The sequence below is a fragment of the Sciurus vulgaris genome (assembly GCF_902686455.1).
Source record: "Sciurus vulgaris genome assembly, chromosome: 11".
NCBI lineage: Eukaryota > Metazoa > Chordata > Mammalia > Rodentia > Sciuridae > Sciurus > Sciurus vulgaris.
Genome location: NC_136472.1, coordinates 117,343,405 through 117,362,682, shown reverse-complemented (window position 1 = coordinate 117,362,682; position 19,278 = coordinate 117,343,405). Strand labels below are relative to the sequence as shown.

Genomic DNA, 19,278 nt, shown 5'->3' with positions numbered 1-19,278 from the left:
GGCTCCCAAGTCCTGTACTCACAGGCTAGAATAGTTGCTAATGAATATGTAGTGACATGTCTATTTTTTTTTTTTCTTTTTTAATGGCATTACACAGGGAAATTCTCAGGCAGAAAGTGGCTGAGGACCTTGAGAAGATCACTTTGTATCCTTGTAGTAATATAGGGATAATCCCCTTTGTCTTGCTTGCTTCACGGGGGATTATTGATGCTTAATGAGGTTTGAGGGAGATGAGATGAAAAGACAGAAAAGGAGAAAAGAGAGAAGGGGAAAGCAAAGGGAAGGGAAGCCAAATGTGGTATGTCTGAACTAGTTCTCAAAGGTGGAGAAAATCTGATTAGAAAAAAAAAAAAAAAAAAAAAAAAATGACAGAGAGAAAAGATGAGCAGGCAGGCAGTTCCAGGAGAAGCTGATTGAGAAATAGACTGCAGGTGGCGCTGTCTGAGACTCAGCAACCTGTGCAGCCGCACACGAGTCTGTGTGTGGTTAGACAGTGCACACAAAGGCAGCATGGAGGCAGATTTCTTTCCCATTCTCTAAGTGCTTCCGACCCAGGATCAAAGAATAAACATTTAGAAAGCGAATGTGCTCAGTAAATATTTTTTAAAAGGGCACAGTCCACACAGAAGTAGGATTTCAAATGATCCTGATACCTGATTCACAGAAAGGGTTCCTCTAACAAAATCTGAAAGCAATGGAGAACATTTGGCTGCCTCTGGCCATCTGTGCTGTCAGCTTCCCTGTGGCATTTTCCGGACTGCTGTGAGCTGCTATGCTGGAGTTTCTTTCAGCTTCCCACTCTGTGCGGGAACAGCCCTGGCCCTGGTGGAGTTCACCGCCATGGTTGCTTTATGTACAAGAATGTTTATGCTTCCAGAGGGGCCAGGGAACACAACGGGAAGTGTTACACAAACAGCTGGTGACTCCACGGAAGGAAAGATGTCCCTTTAATTAAAAAGGTGTCCATGAGCAATTTATTTACTACAGGTGCTGGGCTCAAGGCACTAACCTCCTCTCTTATTTAACCAGCCCTTTGGTTGCATTTTGCAAGAAAGCACATTATGTACCAATTTGAAAATTATTCTAATGCATGCTAGTTAAATGACTCCCTACTGGTGTAACTGCCTCATATCTTTCTTTCTTTCCATTTATTTACTCTCTGGAATATCAACAGTCCTGAAGAGCTTTCTTTAAAAGACGAGGAGATGAATTTGATAGTAAAGCACCATGGAAAACGAGACAAAAACAAATACAGAAAGGCCAAATTTCCAGAACAGAAAGAATACATGATGCAGTGAAAACATCCTCCCGCTTTCCAAAAACCCTTGTCCTTGTCACCTGGTGTAATTACAACTGCAAAGGATCTTGGGATCCTTTTTACAGTTGGGACTACTGAGGCCTGGGAAGGAAAATGATGTATATGAGTCCAAACAACTGATAGGACACAAAGTCAAGGTCTGAAAGAAAGGTAACCTAGCTTGTCATCATGGTGTGTTACCATTGAGCTCCCTGGGGGGTGAGACAGAGTTCAGAGCCTTGGACATTCTGGAAATCTGTATTCCCTCATACCTGGAAAACATACTGTTCAGAGGACCACTAGGGACCACTTTGGTGGCAAAGAGCGTGACTGCAACATCATCAGGAAAATGGGGATGTTAGCAAGATGGAACAAGAAAGGGATCACCTATCACGTGACCTGAGCTCCTGGCAGAGGATTCTGGCCACTGTTACATCCATCTGTCCATCCTCTAGGGAAAGGAGAAGAACCAGTGATTCTCCCGGAAGTCTTTGGGCAAAATCCCAGTGGCCCCTGGGAGAATCCTCAGAGAAGTAAACAAGGGCTTTCAGTCCATAAGAGGGCCGCGGGCATCATTCTCCTGGCACTGATTCTGTGTCCTGCTTGGGGCTGTGCCCATCACAGTGCAAACAATCTATCCTTGGGCATGCTTCTCTCCTCTCTTTCTCCAGGCCTTGATTCTGATTCCATTTGAGAGTAATCAGAAGACAACCATATGGTATCCCTTTGAGTCCCCAAGCCCGGCTATTTATTACAGTCAGTGGCTTGGGCAGGGCTGACTCTACTCTGGGTCTGCTTCTGCTTAGGCCTGGCACCCTGTCAGGACCCTCTATAGAGAGAGAGAGGCACATGGGAGCAGAATGCAGTACTAAGGCGAAATGCATATGTTGTCCTCTACCCCATCTCACTACTTTGTGTCCCCAGCTCAGAGAGGACCGAGGAAAAGCAGAGGACAGCCAAGGCCACAAAGGAAGCCATGCAAGATATCAGCACTTGAGTGGCAGGAGAAGCTGCCCTCAATACTGAAACCCAGGCACTCCCTAATGCTTGCATGAGCTGACCCTCTGCTCACAACATTCTCTGAGGTCAGCATTGGTATTGCCAGAATTTTAGAGACAGAGCTGAGCATGGTGGCAGGCACCTGTAGTCCCAGCTACTCGGGAGGCTGAGGCAGGAGAATCACTAGAGCCCAGGAGTTCAAGGCCAGTCTGGACCACATAGCGAGACCCCCATCTCAAAAACAAAACAAATATATAGACAGGAAAACAGAAGCTTGGTGTGTTCAGCAACTTGCCCAGGCTCACCTGGCTGGTGAGGGGCAGAACTAGGATTTAAACCCACTGTCTGAACCACTGCCATGAGTTTAGACTTCTGTGCAGAGGGATTGGACAGATAAAGATGGGGCTCTTCAGATCCCGATGTTCCCGTAGAGGGACAGCCCCTACATGCCATACCTGCCAGGATGATGAAGGTATTGACAGCACCACCAAGCCATGGCCAGCTGGAGCAGTCCTGGCAGGACACAAAACTCCCTAGGTTTGCTGCCTCTGGGACACAAAGACTGTTTACAGGCAGCTGGAGCCTGAGGCAGCTGAGGCAGGGGTGGGAGCCAGAAGACAAGATGCTCTCCAACCTTCAAGGCACTTAATCTTCTGACCCTCCATTTCCTCGTTAAATTATGAGTGAGACTTGATAGTGATTATGGATGTGAATCCGCTCTGTCATCTCTAACATGGTATTATTAGAAATTAGGGCATAACAGGGAATTTTCATAGAAGCTGTGTGCAAGAGGTTATAATTATGCTACTAGCACATCTGAAACCTCAAAGTCAATCAAAAGGGACAAACTACTGATACATGGGGAATATGGATCAAAAATTTTATGCTGTCGTCCCAGTGACTGGAGAGGCTGAGGCAGGACTTCAAGTTGAAACCAGCCTCAGCAACTTAGCGAGGCCTAAGCAACTTAGTGACCCTCTCTCAAAATAAAAAGATCTGGGAATGTAGTTCAGTGCTAAAATGCACTCAGGTTCAATTCTCAGTACCAAAAAAATAATAATTTAAAAACGATAATGTTGAAGGAAAGAAGCCAGGTGGTTGTGTTGTATTGTATGACTCCTGCCTGCAAGCCTAGAAAATGCAAAGTGATCTATAGTGATGGAAAGCAGACAGAAGGTTGCCCAGGACTGACTGCAAAGCGATACAAGAAAACATTTAGGGGCAATGGATGTGCTGTGTCTTATTTTGATGATTATGTGGTACACTCATTTGTCCAAATGCATCAATTTTAAGTAGGTTTAACTTATTGTGCATAAGTTTTACCTCAATAAACTTAAAAAGAAAGCATGTCCAGGTCTTTCCTTTCAGCCAGGCACAGTGGCATATGCCTGTCATCTCAGCTACTCAGGAGGCTGAGGCAGGAGGATGGCAAGTTCAAGGCCAGGCTGGGCAATTTAGCAAGACTCTGTCGCAAAAGTTAAAAAAATAAAGAGATCTGGGGGTGTAGCTCAGTGTTAGAGAGCTTGCCTATCATGCGCAAGGCCCTGGACTCAATCCCCAGTACCACAAAAAAGAAAAAGGAAAGAAAGAAAAATAAAGGGTCTTTCCTTTTAAATCAGGACCTCTGTGTAGCCTAGAAAGTTCTCTGGACTTGAAGTTTTAGCCTGACGCTGTTAATGGCAACAGAGTCTCTGAGTACTAACTGTGTGACCCTGGGCAAGTCCCTAAGTTCCACTGAGCCTTAAATCTCCTCATCTTTAAGATAAAGTGTACTCAACCATCAAACTTTTGGGACTGTTGTGTTGATGGAGGGGGATATTTAATGCACATGAGAGCAATTTTTAAATTACATAAAAACACACAAATGTAAGTGTGCATGTTTATATGGTTTTATGGCACATAGATTAGACTCCATGCCATGCCCTCCTATAGGACCTGCCCACCGAGAGACTTCCCTGCCCTGCCTTTCATCCCCACGTGGGCCCCCGTTTGTCTTCTCTTTGTAACCAACGCAGCCACTGGAGTCACAAGGAGTCACAGATCCTAGGCCAGAGTCAGAGGCATTTCAGAGATGCTGGTTTGACCAAGTAAGTGCTTTTGGAGGATCCAGTGTCAACCAACAGGTACCCTGGAGAAAGCCAGAGAAACTAGATCCTTTAATTGCCGGGCCCTGCAGGTTGCTTCTCAATTCCTCCTAGAACTTGTTTCGAGCTGCCTTTATCTTTGGGCAGTGAGGCATAGCTAACAGAGCTCACTGTCCAAAGCCAAGTCGAAGGCGCTTATTCCAGCTCTTTCCTTCTGCTTTGCTCCTTAACATTGAATATTGTTCAAATAGTCTCAGTCGGAAAACAAAAAGACAATCCAATAGTTCATGTAAATCCTCACCAGACACCTCCATTACCATTTCCCCTCCTTGATTTTCTTCCAGTCCAGCATAATAATGTCTAGTGTTCAGATTCTATTTTGTAAATTTACAAGGCCTTTCCTATCCATTTTCCCGTTTTGCCTTTGCAAAGGCTCCTGAATTAACAGGGCAGGTATTGCTACACACAGAAGCCAATCAGGATACTGAGGAAAAGAGGTTAAATGCAAGACCTAAAGCTTCAAGTATCAAGCTGAACTGGAACTTGGGAAACCCAACTTCTGCCGGTTCCTTTCTCAAGATGACTATTTCATTTTCATTTTTATTTGTTTATTTTTTTGCAGTGCGAGGGATGGAACCCAGGGCCTTTTGCATGCTAAGCCAGTACTCTACCACTGAGCCAGACCCCCAGCACCCAAAATTAGTATCTCCCATTCATTAAGGAAACATACCCAAATCATTTGCTATAGTCAAAGAAAGTTCCAGCCATAGGCAGCCTCAAAAATTAAAAAAGAAAACAGGTCAGGGTTGTATCAGCAAAGACTCCTAAGATTCAATTATTTAGTGTCTTGCTCTAAGGATCACAGCTGGCCCCAGGCTACAGAAGCATGAGAGCCTTTGTCCCCCAAAGGCCACAGAGGACAGAGGGGACCTTGGTGCTCTGCAGGAAGTCGGGGTGCACACCACACAGCTCTTATCAGAGTTCCTGTCCTGCCTTCTCAGGCGTCATACTCAGCCCCTCTCCTGGCTGAGGCCTCCACTTCCTGGGGCCTCTGCCCATGCGTCCACTCGACCTTTTCCTTCCAGCAATCTCACTCGCCTGGAGGAAGCTAGACTTTTATTTTTAGAACTTTTGGAACAGGGAAGTGCTAATGAGTATAGAAAGAAAAAGGAAGGGATAGGCCGTTTTGGCCCCTTGAAAATTTCCTTCCTGTTGTGCGTCCCTAATACCTCCTTGCCCCACACTCACGCACATGCATCCCATGAGATGGCCACTGTCCCCCTTTCTCCACATGCAGTTTCTTCTACAACGATGTCTGCATTGGCTTGAAGTTCTTATGGGATGAAAAAGCCCAAGCCCAGCTCTAGGAGAAATGAGCTAGAGAGCACACGCCACGTCACCCTGCTTGGGCTCAGCCCCGCGATCCTGCCCTTTAGCTCTGTCAACACTTAACAAGCATACACTCACGGAGCATGTTCCCAAGGGGGGGTTAAGTGGCTCTTCAAGCCTGCAGCACAGCACAGCATAGGTTGAAATGGGACCGGGCCTTCCAGGCTTCTGTCCTCTCTGCAACCCACCCAGAGCCCAGCCAAGGTGTCCCTTCTTGCTTCTCACAACTCCAGACCCAGTTACACCTCCAGGAAACCCCTGGGCTGTGCTGCCACCACTCTTCCAAGGGCCATGCTTGGGACATCATTCTCATCCCTTCCCATGTCCTCCTGGGACATGTTCTTTCCTGCTTTGGATTTTCATCTTGCTCCTCCCTCCAAGCTGAAGGCTTGAGAAAGAAGCTTCTCATCAGCAAAGCTTGATGTCCTTGCAATCTTTCTTCTCAGGTCTTCAGAATGAAGTTAAAAGTCTGCTCTCTGAAATCTGACCCCTCAGGTTATGGATATGAGTTAAATTATTGAGGGGGAAAGCCAATTGCACTGGCCTTTCTGGGGTAAGGTAGAGAAGATTTAGGCCTGTGCAGGGAGTTGAGCTAGATCAGATGATCTCCAAGAGCCCTGGGCATGTTGATGCAGAATTTAAGAAAGACAGAACAGAAAACCCCACCTCCCTCCCACCAGGTCTTCTCTGTGTCAGCTTTGGTAAAGAAAGGCAGCACTAGGAACAAGGATAATAGTAGCTGTGATAGACTAAATAATGACTCCCCAAAAGATAGCCACAACCTAACCTTTAGAACCTGTGAATGCTACCTTACATGGTAAAGAAAGGATTTTGCAAATATGACTAAGTTCACCATCTTGAGATGGGGAGATTATTTTGGATTATTCAAATAGGCTGAGTGCAAACATACATATCATCTTATACGTAATGGAATATTATTCAGCCATAAAAAAGAATGAAATCCTGCCATTTGGATAGAAATGGAGATCATTATGTTAAGTGAAATAAGTTAAGCACAGAAAGACAAGTACTGCAGGTGAGATCTAAAAAGTTATCTCGTAAGAGTCAAGAAAGGGGCTGGGGTGGTGGCTCAGTGGTGGAGTATTTGCCTCGCATGTGTGAGGCACTGAGTTTGATTCTCAGCACCACATATAAATAAATGAATAAAATAAAGGTTCATGGGTAACTTAAATTTAAAAAAAAAGTCAAGAAAAATATTAATTATCAGAGGCCAGGGAGAATAGAGGAATGAAGAAATAGGAAGAGATTGATCAGTGTGTACTAAGTTACAGTTACATAGGAGCAAGAAGCTCTAGTGTGCTATTATTGCATAGTATATATATGATTATAACTAACAATAATATACCATATATTTCAAAAAAACTAGAAGAAAGGATTTTGAAAATTTTTCCCATAGATAAATGATAATTCTTTTTTTTTTTTTTTTTTGGTGGTGCTGGGGACTGAACCCAGGGCCTCTGTGCATGCTAGGCAAGCACTCTACCACCTGAGCTATATCCCCAGCCCCCACAATGATAAATGTTTGAGGTGATAGATATGTTTAACCTGATTTAAACATATACATGTATCAAAACATTACATATTACTCCATTAATATGCATAATTTTTGTTTTTATGTATCAGTTAAAAAAATAGCTGTGTGCAACAGCATATACCTGTAATCCCAGCAACTTTGAAGGCTGAGGCAGGAGGATAGCAAGTTCAAGGCTAGCCTCAACCACTTAGTGAGGCCCTAAGCAACTTAGCAAGACCCTCTCTCAAAACAGAAAACAAAAAGGGTAGAGGATGTGGTTCAGTAGTAAAGCATTCCTGGATCTAATCCCCAGTAGCAAATAAATACAGTCAGGTGCAGGGGCACATGCACAGCTTCTCAAGAGACTGAGGCAGGAGGATTGCAAACTCAAAGTCAGCCTGGGCAACTTGACAAAATACTGTCTCTTTAAAAAAAAAAAAAAAGTGGGTGGGGACTGCTGAGGATGTAGCTTTGTGGTACAGTGCTTTCCTGGGATGCAGGAGGCCTGGGTCCAAGTCCCAATATGAACTAAATGTAATGCATAATTCTAAGAGACATGCAAAGGGAGACCTGGAACAAAGAGGAGATGACAATATAACAATAGGAACAGAGATTGAAATAAGGTGGCCACAAGCCAAGGAACGCTGGCAGCCATGGGAAACTGGAAGAAATATGAAATGAATTCTCCCCTACAGCCTCCAGAAGAAGCATGGTCTTGCTGACACCTTGATTTCAGCCCAGAGATACTGACTGTGGACTCCTGAGGGAATACATTTCTGTTGATTCAAGCCACACAATTTCTAGTCACTTCTTACAGCAGCCATAGGAAGCTAATAACAGCAGCTAGTACTTAAGGACTGTCTCCTATGTACCAGGAACTGCTCTGACCATTGTACCTACATTTAATCATTCACATTTTGTCCCTAGATGTGAGGCCTGGCAGTGCAGACACTGGGTTTCAATTCCAGCTTCACTGCTTACTATTGTGACCCTAAGCTACTACTAGACTCAGTTTCCCAATTCATAAAATGGGCATATAATACTTTTCTCATTAACTTGTGAGGGAATAAAATAGGTAATAAAGAAAAAGTGCTCAGAATAGTACTAGTAAGTATCCAATAAATGCTAGCTCTTATGAGATTGCCTGGAGTAGAACAAGTTAAAATTAGACCATCACACTAATGTATCAAGGACCTGGGCAAGGCCTTCTGGATTCAGTGCAGGAAAAAATGTTCCCTTAAAGCCTGCTGAATAGCAAATATGACAGTGTAAGGAGTCCAGCTAAGTATTTTTTTCCCTTAATTAAGCAACTCAGGTCTTTAATGCTGGCCTCATTTCAGAAAAGAATGAGGCTAGGATTAAGCTAATTCTGCAGCATTCCCAGATGCTACCTCCAGCTCTAAAGAAGAGTTATGCACATTGTCGTCCTTAGGAAGGACCTAACTTGCAGCACTCACACCTGACACACCCCAGCAGAGACCACCACATCTTCTCGCTGCAATTCTGGCATCCACAATTGGAGCCTTCATGCTTGAAAGTCAATGGAAGGCAGAACCCTTTGGTCCAGGTTGTGACCTTCCACAAAATGCGGTCAACACCACCCCAACGTGGAATGAGAAATCCAGGAGTTTGCTTTGATGAAGAGGTTAGGGTACAGTCAAGTTAGTAAAGAATAAAGTTCACCAGGGACAAGGAAGGGAGACCTAGAGTGGACCTGGAGGGGAAAAGCGGGGGCAAAGAAAGAATTTTCATTTGCTTGGTCCTTTCTGATAAAGTTTGCTCAACTCTCCTGTTCAGGTGATGTAACTGAAAGACGTAAAGGAGCAGCAACGGACCCACCTCCCCAGCTGGGGAGAGGGGTCTGGCCACCGCGTCTGGCTTCCTTTTAGGCAGAGTTCCAGCCCTCAGATGACCAGCTTCTGAAGGCTCCTGCTGCTGCTGCCCAGGTGCTGGCAACCAGGCATCTTCTCACCCAGCTGGCTGCCCCGGCAGCCACCTGCGCTCTCTCTGCCCTTCCCTAGCCCACCCTGGGAGGAAGAAGGAAAAAGGAGGACAGCTCCCCCTCCTTATTTTCAGGCACCCACATATTTCTGCACTGCTCCTGCAGGAATCGCTTCCCCTCATTCCATCCTCCCTATCAATGAACACGCAGCAACACCCACGTTCCCGCTCCTCCTACTCCGGAGGGAGACGGAACCAGAGACCGACATCCGGAGCTGGAAGACGCTACAGTGGGGACGCCAGCTTCCCTGTCCCGCAGTCCCTTCCCCTTCCCAGTCACCAGAGGGTCTCAGCACCCCGGATGGAGAGGTTGCTCGAGTCCTCCGAGGGGCCTCTCCTCTTCAGGGACTCAACGCAGGAGACCTCGGGAAGCGCGCCTGAGAACCGCTTAGCTCCACGCGCAGGGCCCGCGCGCTGGGTACTGAGCACCCTGCCCGGGACTCGAACACGGTACCTGTGCCTCCCACCTTTAGACATCCCAAAGCACGCCCTCAACCCAGGGCTCCTTCGCCGCTATTCCAGTACCAGGGCCCGGAGAGAAGTCCGGGGCTGCTCGCGCGCCCATTCTGCCCCCAACAGGTCGTGGGCAGCGGGGAGCGCGCCGCTCGTCAGGCAGACGCAGGGAGGCGAGCCGGAGCGAAGCCGAGGGCCCGCCGTGCGGGGCGGGAGAGGTCGCCGGGACTGCCCGCCGGTCACTTACGCGCGGGCTCTGGGGAACCCCATGGAGAGGAGCACGTCCAGGGCCGATCCGTGCTTGATGGTGCCGGGGCGCTGCTGGCGGTTCCTCCGGGGGGTGACTTTGCTGTACAGCTCCTCTCTCGCAGCCATGCCGAGCGGGCTGGGGTTGCCGTACTGAGCCATGGCTTAGCGGCCAGCCATTGCCGGGGAAGGCTCCGGAGCCGGTGGTCCGGGAAGGAGGCGGGAGCCGGGCCGGGGAGCAGGGGAGGGGGCTCCGCGACCGCGAGCCAGGCGGGTGGCGGCGGCGGCGGAGGCGGCGCTCCGAGCTTCCCTGGTGTCGAGACTCTGACGCTTCCTGGTGAGGCCACCGGAGTCAGACGCCGGCGCGAAGCTTCTGCGGGACCAGCCGTCAGCCAGGCGGGCCCCGGGTGCTCCCAGCGCTGCGCCTGCGGTAGCCCTCCCTACTCCGCCCCTTTCCTTCTCCTCGGCAAGCAGTCCGGGAATTTGCAATGAGTAATTTTTGAATGGATCAAAAAGGAAAAGGAGCCTGTGGGCTGGCCCTGCCTGGCCTGTACCCGGGCCCCGCCCCTCTCTTAAAGCGGCAGCGCTGTCCCAGGCTACTCGCAGCTGGATTTGGGACTTCTGTAGGTCGGCCTCTGGTTACAGTGTCCCAACGACCAAGGTTGCCAGTGTGCTTTGGTTCGGAGCTTCACTTCAGCGGCCCACCTTGTCTTGAATATCGACCTGCTGGGCCTCCAGACTCCAGATCAACCCATTTTAAGTTTCATTTGGTTCTTGATGGGGTTAAATAGTGGAAATCGGATGCACTGATGAATGACGTTAATGGACCAGAAGCCAAGACCCGTAAGGCCCAGGTAAAAGGTTTTGCCTCTAAATGATCCTGCAAGACCTAGAGAGTTGTTAACGACCGTTGGAGGCCAAGTTCTCATCAGCTAGCCAAGGTCTACCTACACTGAAGACCTACCACACTCTCCGTGACTGAACTGTGATTGGACAGTGACTTCTGGGGAAAAATGGAACCCTGGCCCTTTGGAACTGGCTGGACCAGGGAGGGGAGAGGACAGGGTGGAAGGGAGAAGAGAGAAGGGAAAAAGACAGGAGGAAGGAGGAGAAGAGGAAGGAAGGCCAAAGAGGATAGAGGGAGAGGGAAAATTATACCAACGGTCCAATTCTCACAAGGGAGTGAGTATCCTGTCAACAAAAGTATTTGAAGAAAGACTGGATCAGCTGGGCATAGCAAGGCCCACCTGTCATCCCAGGAACTCAGAAGGCTGAGGCAGGAGGATTGCAAGTTCAAAGTCAGCCTCAGCAACGTATGGAGGCCCTAAGTCAATTAGCAAGACCATCTCTCAAAATAAAAATAAATAAATAAATAAATAAATAAGGCTGGGGATATGGCCCAGGGGTTAAGTGCACCTTGGTTCAGTCCTCGGTACAGGAAAGAAAATAAAATTCAGAACTGCACAGCAACACAAATGAGTTGCACCACAGGTTGGACTAAATGCCTCCCACCCCACCTCACAGTTGGAAGTCATAATTACCCTTGCTTCATGCCCTACATCATGAATTTGGCTGAGGGAGCAGGGCTCTTTCATCTGGATACAGACATTGTCCTCAGTCTGGGACAGAGCTCCACTTGGTGTAATAAAAGAGGCATGGAATAACCCAAGCAGATCCTCTTTTCTGGGTTATAATAAAGCTTAACATTTATCGGGCTCTTGTATGTGCTAATCATTGTGCTACGTATAATGAATGAATTAACTCATTGAATTTTTACAATGCCCTATGAAGTATGTAGTTTTATTTCCCAAGTTTTATAGATGAGAAAATTCAGTCCCGAGACCCAAGAAAGATCATGCAGCTCATAAGTGCATAGCTAGAACTTTTACCCGCTGTGGTGCCTGGGGCAAGTTATTCTCCCTTCCACAGCCCATTGGCTCATTGTCTGTATGGATCATATTAACCTAGTATTGTACACGCTGAATTGTCCAGAAACAGCAGCTCCCTATCCTTTTCCCTCCCTGCTTGGGGTGCTGGGGAAAGATGGTGACCAGCTCCCATGGACTAGCTTTTTGATGTCACTTTGACCAGGGAAAAGGTTTGACAAGGGGAAAAGATACAGCTTTATTTCCTGAGTGACTCCCCCTCAACCAATGGATTTTCTACAAAATATCCAGCAGTCTTTGGAAGTGGGGAGCTAAGACATATGGTGCTTCAGCAACAATGTGCATAATTCTTTCTGGTGCTGTAAGGGACAGTTCTTACTTCCTGGATGAGACAGTTCATATTTCTTCCAGAGCAGAGGGGATGCCCTGGAGAGCTTGCAGAACACTTCAGCAGGCCATGGAACAAAAAGACAAGACCAGAGCTGGGAAAACCATACCTGGTATTCTAACCTCTTTGGATGTGTTTGGTAAAGCATGCTGAACATTACTCAGTATTCTAAAGTCTTTCCAAATGTCTTGGCTGAGAGTCAAATGGTCTGGAACCTAATCAAGAGAAAATAATATCTGTGGAAGTGAACCACAAAGCACGACAGAAATCATAAATTTACTGAGCACTTACTATATGCCAGTGCCATTCTTGGCTTCTGATGTGCGTAATTCATTTAATTCCTTGACAAAGCTATGAGGTAGCAACTACCATATTATCAGACTCTTTACAGAGGAAGATGCCGAAACAGACAGAGGTCAGTATCTTGTCCAAGATCATATGGCTCATAAATGGCAATAAGGATTTGAACTTATAACATTTGGCCAAACAACTAGTGTTGCCATTGTTAGGATAACAAAGAGAATGCCAAATTTTAAGACAGCTGATTGTGATTGCCTTTTTGACTCCTCCTATGCCCCTTGACATAAAATTGCTGAAGCTCTGTTTCTCCAGAAAGATTGAATTAATTGTCTTTGTCCCTGCCTCCAGGCACACCGTGAGACAGAGGAAATTATGGGCATAAAAATAGTTTTAGGTGGCCTGGAAAAAGCACTATGGGAAACCATCTTAGATGCAAACCATTTTGTCTTGGGCACTTTCACAGAGATCCCAGCTTGGCTTTCCCACCCTTCTTCAGTTCAGTGCCAGAGTTTGTTTTCCTGGGACTTCTGCCCTTTGTTCTGTAAGGGCTAGGGGGCTGGCAATTAAGATGCATTGTGCTTTAATTTATTGACTTGGAAAAACTGGGAGAAGCTTTATAAACATCCATATTGTTATGTTACAAAGACAGAAGAAGAATGACTATTCATCGGACAGTATATCTTACAGCAGTGGAGAGGGAGGGGGTGGGAGGGAGGCCTTACACAATAATGGCGCTGACACATCAGCATTAAACTGCTTCCTTAAGAGGGAGGGAAAGCAAGTTGTCATGTCCCCTGCCCACTCATGTCAGAATCCATCCTGGACCACAAAGCACTTTTGTTCATCTCAGCGCTCTTCAACTTCATGCCAATGACCCTAGACACTTTCTTGATATAGCAGCCCTTCTGAAATGACCACAAGGATGCCCAGCATGCACCCAGTTGACCGAACTTGTCATTCTGAAGTGCATCCTGTGTCTTTTCCTTGAGAATAGGTCAAGTGATTGCATTAAGAACAGAAAGTAAAGTCCACAGGACGTTTCCAGTTCTGAAGACTGGGGTATCTCCTTGGTGAAGGAGGGCAATTTTTGAACTTCCGGGAATGACCTTAACTCCTGGATTTCTTCATGGCCAGAGGATGTTGAAGCCATATCCTACCATTCTCTGTGTCTGGGTTTCCTCACCTGGCACATGAGGGCACTCATTTACCTCACCTGCTGCATCAGGGTGTTCACTTGGGCTGGCAATCACTAGGACTTTGGAACTCAGGAACTTTGCAGGGGTTTCCCAATTGCAAGTCAGGTGGATAAAGCATGACATTCCCTCTTGCTCTTTTAGAGCTGATACTTTCTCACTTTTCCTTCTTGGGAGTTTCATGTAAGATTTTCTGTGAGAAGAGTTTGGAAGAAATAAATTTGAAAGCACAGAACTAGAGAATTTTTAATGCCCAGTTTAGTTTTGACAGACCATGATTGAATACAAGAAAAGCAAAAGGGAATGGAGTGGGATTGGCCATGGAAGGAAGAGGTTTCTAGGAAGGAAGGATAACGGAAAATTGGGTTGGGGAGAGAAGAAAAGGGCCACACAGGGAGTGTTGGAGTGAAGTGGACTTCACAAGGTCAGGTCAGTCCTCTGCTATCCCCAAGCACAACTGAACCAGACCTAAGGACCTGGAACTGGTGGCCAGTTCAATCTCTTAAATTTGTCCCTAGGATTCAGCATAGTGCTAAGCATGTAGAAAGTTCACAGAGGCCTGTGTTTGATTACCGATTGCTTGTTTAATCTGCGAAGCCAAGCTACACAGTAGGAAAGGCCAAGGTTGAAAAAAAAAGTTTGGAGCATCAGTCTAAACCAGTAGAAAGCTTTTATTTTTCTCGTATAGGGAAAAAAATTAAAATCATTCTCTCAATTGCAAAAGAAAGAGGACGTTTTTTTTTTTTTTTTTTTTTTTTTTTTTTCATTGTTTGCTTTTTGTTTTGTTTTGGGCTTTTGCCATCTCTGAACAAAACCCCCAGCACATCTACTTTGGAATCCTTGTAGGAGACCCTCATTGTCCCTGTTCCTCCTCCTAAAGGGCTCATCCTGAATGCCACTGCCTGGGTCTCTGTCCACAGTTTGCCACATAACAATAGATATGTTGTGAAATAAACAGGACAAGCTAAAAAGGGAGGAGATTTGCTTTTTTCATACAATTTCCTTTTTGTACACAAAAGGAAATGTATAGACAACAGAAGAGTAAATTTTATTTTTAAGAAATACATTAAAATTGAGTAGCTATATAAAAAGCCTAAGTATGAGGCAAACAAAACAAAACAAAACAAAAAAAACCAACCAACCAAACAAACACAAACCCTCTTTCATTTAAAAGACTTGGAACAATAATCACTGAACAAGATACTTGTAAAAATATTTTTTCACCATTTAAAATTTTAGAGTAGTCTCTGGAGTTGCAAGATCTAGTATCCAATTTTTTTTTTAATGTAAGTTTACTTTAAAAGGCTATAAAATGCATTTTAATGAACCTCCATGCAACCATGCACACTGTAGTTAGATATAGTTTTCCAATTCATCATATACATAATGTGAAGACAAATAACATTTGGCCTATGAAAACATGAATTGGAACATTTCTTTCTGCCAAGCCATAGGTAGAATTTCTGGGAACTCTATCCAGTGATATTTCTTCCATCTTCATTCTAGAAATTGAAAAATTAAAAGTGTCAGTTACTGCCTCCCTTATCCACAGCCTTCTCAATCCCCTACCCAAAAAACCACCCTAGAAAATGTTTACCCATTCTTAATGACAAATTCCATTCTAGAGTTGGATTATAGGTTTGGGAGAATAAGCAAAATAATTCATCTCAGTTTCCTTGTCTTTAAATTGATATCCATACTTACCTCATAGGGATTTTGTGATAAATGAATCATGAATGTGAAAGTGTCAAGCAAAGACCTTGTGAGGTTTTCTTCTGGACACACCATTCATCTTCCCATTCTCGTGATATTTGTGCAGTTTCTTTGTTGCCTTGGACTTGTAGCCACAGAATTAGATTATTCATACATGACTTACTCATTCTTATTTAGCTAGTTATTCAATCAGTCCATTTTTAATAATACAATAAGCACCCACAAACACTTCACCTACATAAAAGTACTTGACAATAACCAATATCTATCCAGATGATACCTCCCCCAAGTCCATCCCTGCATCCCAGCATCCCAGATATCCTATCCTGTACCCTATGTTCCCAGATCCTGTTTTTCTTTTTATATAGTTGTATTGAATTTATACGTAGTCCTCAAACACACACCAAACTTGTAAAGATGCTTTCAATATCATAAAAGCATATAATGCTGTTTGTAATCTTTTGGGATCTCATTTTTTTTGCTTAATGGTATGTGGTTAAGGTGTATCCATACTGTTGAATATTGGGTAGGTCACTCGTTGTTAGATATGTAATATTTCACTTTTCCTGTTAATGCATGTTTGGATTATTTCCAAGTTATTACTTTTATGACTATCCTGTTATGAACATTCTTTACATGTCTTTACCTGCAAATGTGCAATGAATTACTCTTTTGTATGTCCCGGGAAGGACTGTGGGTCACCCTCATCTTAGAAAGGAATAAAAAAGGTTTACCAAAGTAGTTATACCAATTTTTATTCCCACCAACAGCACAGAAGAGATCTCTGCATTATAGTTGCATGTAGCTATACAATCTGGATTCTTCTATAGGCCACTTGAGGATTGAGTTCAAGAATGTGGGCTTCTATGTTTGACATCTATTTTCCTCTTTATTTTCCACGTGACCATAAACACATTCACTTATTCACTCAACAGTCATTCAGTGAGCATCTACTCTGTGCTGGGAACACAGAAGTGAATGAGATGAAGTATCTGTTTCCTAGGAGCCTACATTCTAGTAGGGGGAGACAGACAGTAAAAGAATAAATATGATATCATACAATAAGTGCTACAAAGAAAGGGAAACAGGCTGGTGTGCTAAAGATCAACTGAGGATGGGGAGCTACTTCAGCAAAGGTGGATAGGGAAGGTCCCCCTGTGTGGAGGTAACATGAAAATGAAGTTGGGGAATGATAAGGAGGCAGGCAAATGAGGCAAGTGGGAGGGAATTTTCGGCAGAGAGCACAGACAGTAGAAGGGATCCAAGGAAGAGAATGCTCAAAAGAACAAAACAGGCTAGTGCAGTTGAAGCGGTGAGTGACGGGAGAACAAGACAGGCAGGGGGCTTGCCTTGGGCAGCTAGGGTGTCTGGGGAGAGCCCAGGGGTGGAATTTCAGAGTACCTAGAACTAGTTGTTAGAGGGTCAGCAGTTGGAATCAGTGGAGATGGAAATATTTACACCATGGAAATTGGCAAATGCTTCCTTATCGCTTCTTCCCTCTGGTCCTGGAAGCTGGGGTGGGAGAAGGGGGCTCACACTAATGAACAGATGCAGTTGAAAGGTGAGACAGTGTTAGCCGATCTCTGGGAGCGGCTGTGAGAATTAAATGAGTTGGTACTCAGACAGCGCCACGCAGAGGCTGGACCCTTAGGGAAGAATGAATTTGCCTGCTTCTCCCAATTTTTGCATTCCTTCCCTAGCTTCCCTCCAAACCTGTTTATGGCAATCCTGGGAGGAAAAAGGACAAACACGTGGGGCAGCCACTACCTTAGGACTTTCACATATTATCCCATACCATCAGCAACACTGTAGAACAGGTATCTATGCAAACCATTTACTGAAAACTTTCTGAGAGCCAGGCATGGTCGTGCACACCTGTAATCCCAGATATTAGGGAGAAAGAGGCACAAGGATCCCAAATTCATGGCCAGACTGGGCAACTTAGCAAGACTCTATCTCAAACTTTTAAAAGGGCTGGGGTGTGGCTCCGGGGTACAGCACTTGTCTAGCATGTGTGAGGACCTGGGTTTGATTCCATTATAGAAAAAAAAAGAAAAAGAAAAAGAAAAGAAAGAAAGATAGAAAAGAAAGGGGAAAAAAAAAACACTGCTGAGGTTCAGATAGGTTATGAAACCTGATCAGGTCACCCAGCTCCTAAGTGGTAGAACAGCATTGGAAACTAAGATACCTGAATTTAGGTAGAGAGTACAATGCAATGGAGTTTAATTAATTAATATCAATTAAAATATTTTAATAGGCACCTCATTTCAGTAGATAATTTGTTTGGATATGCTAGTTAGTGAACCAAAGTACTCTTGAACCCACAGGCCAAGACTGTTGCTGAAGATGTGTGAATGATCTTCACTAAACTCATCAAATCCTCCCATGACTAACAAGTAAATGACAAATAAAATTCTACCCCCTCCCACACTTTACTTCTACAATAACTGGAAAACTACTATCGCTGGGTATTGGGCTCAATGATAGGGGTGACTTGAAGTCACGAGATGTCTAACAGGAGACAGGAGTAACCAGGACATGATAGCACATGATATTTGAGAGACATTGTGGTGTGCCCAAATTGCTATAGAGGCCAAATGGTGGGACGATGACTAGGAAGACTTCCCCAGGACAGAGGATGTCTCAGCTGGACACTGGAAGATGAATAGAAGGCGACTAGATGAAAATGGTTGGGAGAGATTGAGGAGGAAGAGGAGCGTGAGCGAGTTCCAGGCAGAGGAAACAGCACATGTGAAGGCCAGACACTGGAGAGACCAAGTCACTTCTGATGACGCATGTGGCAGGAGCATGGAGAGCTCAGGAATGCAGAAGGAGATTCAGATACTGCTACAGTGTGGCAGGATTTGAGTAGTTGCAGAACCAGACTTCTGTACAGATCGTGGCTCCCTGACCATGTCTGTCCAATTTCACAAGCCTTGCTGAGAAATGTAGCACTGCCCAATGAGATAAGCAATCCCAAACCACTTAGGTCCAAGGACAAAACTCTGATTGCCCATTCTTCAGGTTCAGCTAAGGACCTGAAATTTCTGGAAAGTCTTCCCAGGGCCCCAGTTACTAAGAAATCACAGAGCACTTTTAAAATCTCAAATCTCATGCATAACATATAATACGCCATCTTTTATTTTCTCTTTTATTTTTCATTCCCTCTTTTGACTTAATTATTTAATTTGCTGATTTGTCTGTGGCACTGGGCATTGACCCCAGGAGAGCTCTACCACTGACCTACATCCCCAGCTTTTTTTAGTTTTCATTTTGAGACAGGAACTCATTAAATTGCCCAAACTGGACTCAAACTTGCAATCCTCCTGCCTCGACCTCCAGAATACCTGGTGTATGCCATTGTGCTTGGTCTCATGCTCTCTTTTTAAATTTAAATGTTTGGTTTTTTAAATTATGGAAGCAGTATTGTAGGATATTTTATCATAGAATTAATGTCAAAAAACAAAGAAGGGGGGCTGGGGATATAGCTCAGTTGGTAGAGTGCTTGCCTCATAAGCACAAGGCCCTGGGTTCAAATCCCCAGCACTGCAAAAAACAAACAAACAAGGAAAAGTATCATTCCAAATAAAAGTGATCCATGGTATTATTCTAACATATTTTCTTTCATCATTTTTAGTAAAACTAAAGCCAAGTCAGGTTAATTTGAAATTCCTTGAAAGATTGGATTAGGTACTAACATATGCTTTTATTTGCCTCCCATATGAACCCTAAATATTTGTCATTGATGGAGATAGTGCTCGATGGATTATGAACTCTCAGCTGGTTGGGAACAGG

At 44.9% G+C, this 19,278-nt stretch overlaps 1 protein-coding gene across 1 annotated transcript in view; it reads right to left on the bottom strand.

The window, feature by feature from the left end:
• Positions 1-10,302, bottom strand: part of UBASH3B (ubiquitin associated and SH3 domain containing B) — a 143,419-nt gene extending 133,117 nt beyond the window's left edge. The window contains exon 1 of the mRNA XM_079104508.1: positions 10,005-10,302. Within this exon, the coding sequence (XP_078960634.1) occupies positions 10,005-10,165 (161 nt within the window). The 5' untranslated portion in view covers positions 10,166-10,302. The remainder of the gene's footprint in view (positions 1-10,004) is intronic.
• Between the last annotated feature and the right edge of the window lie 8,976 nt (positions 10,303-19,278).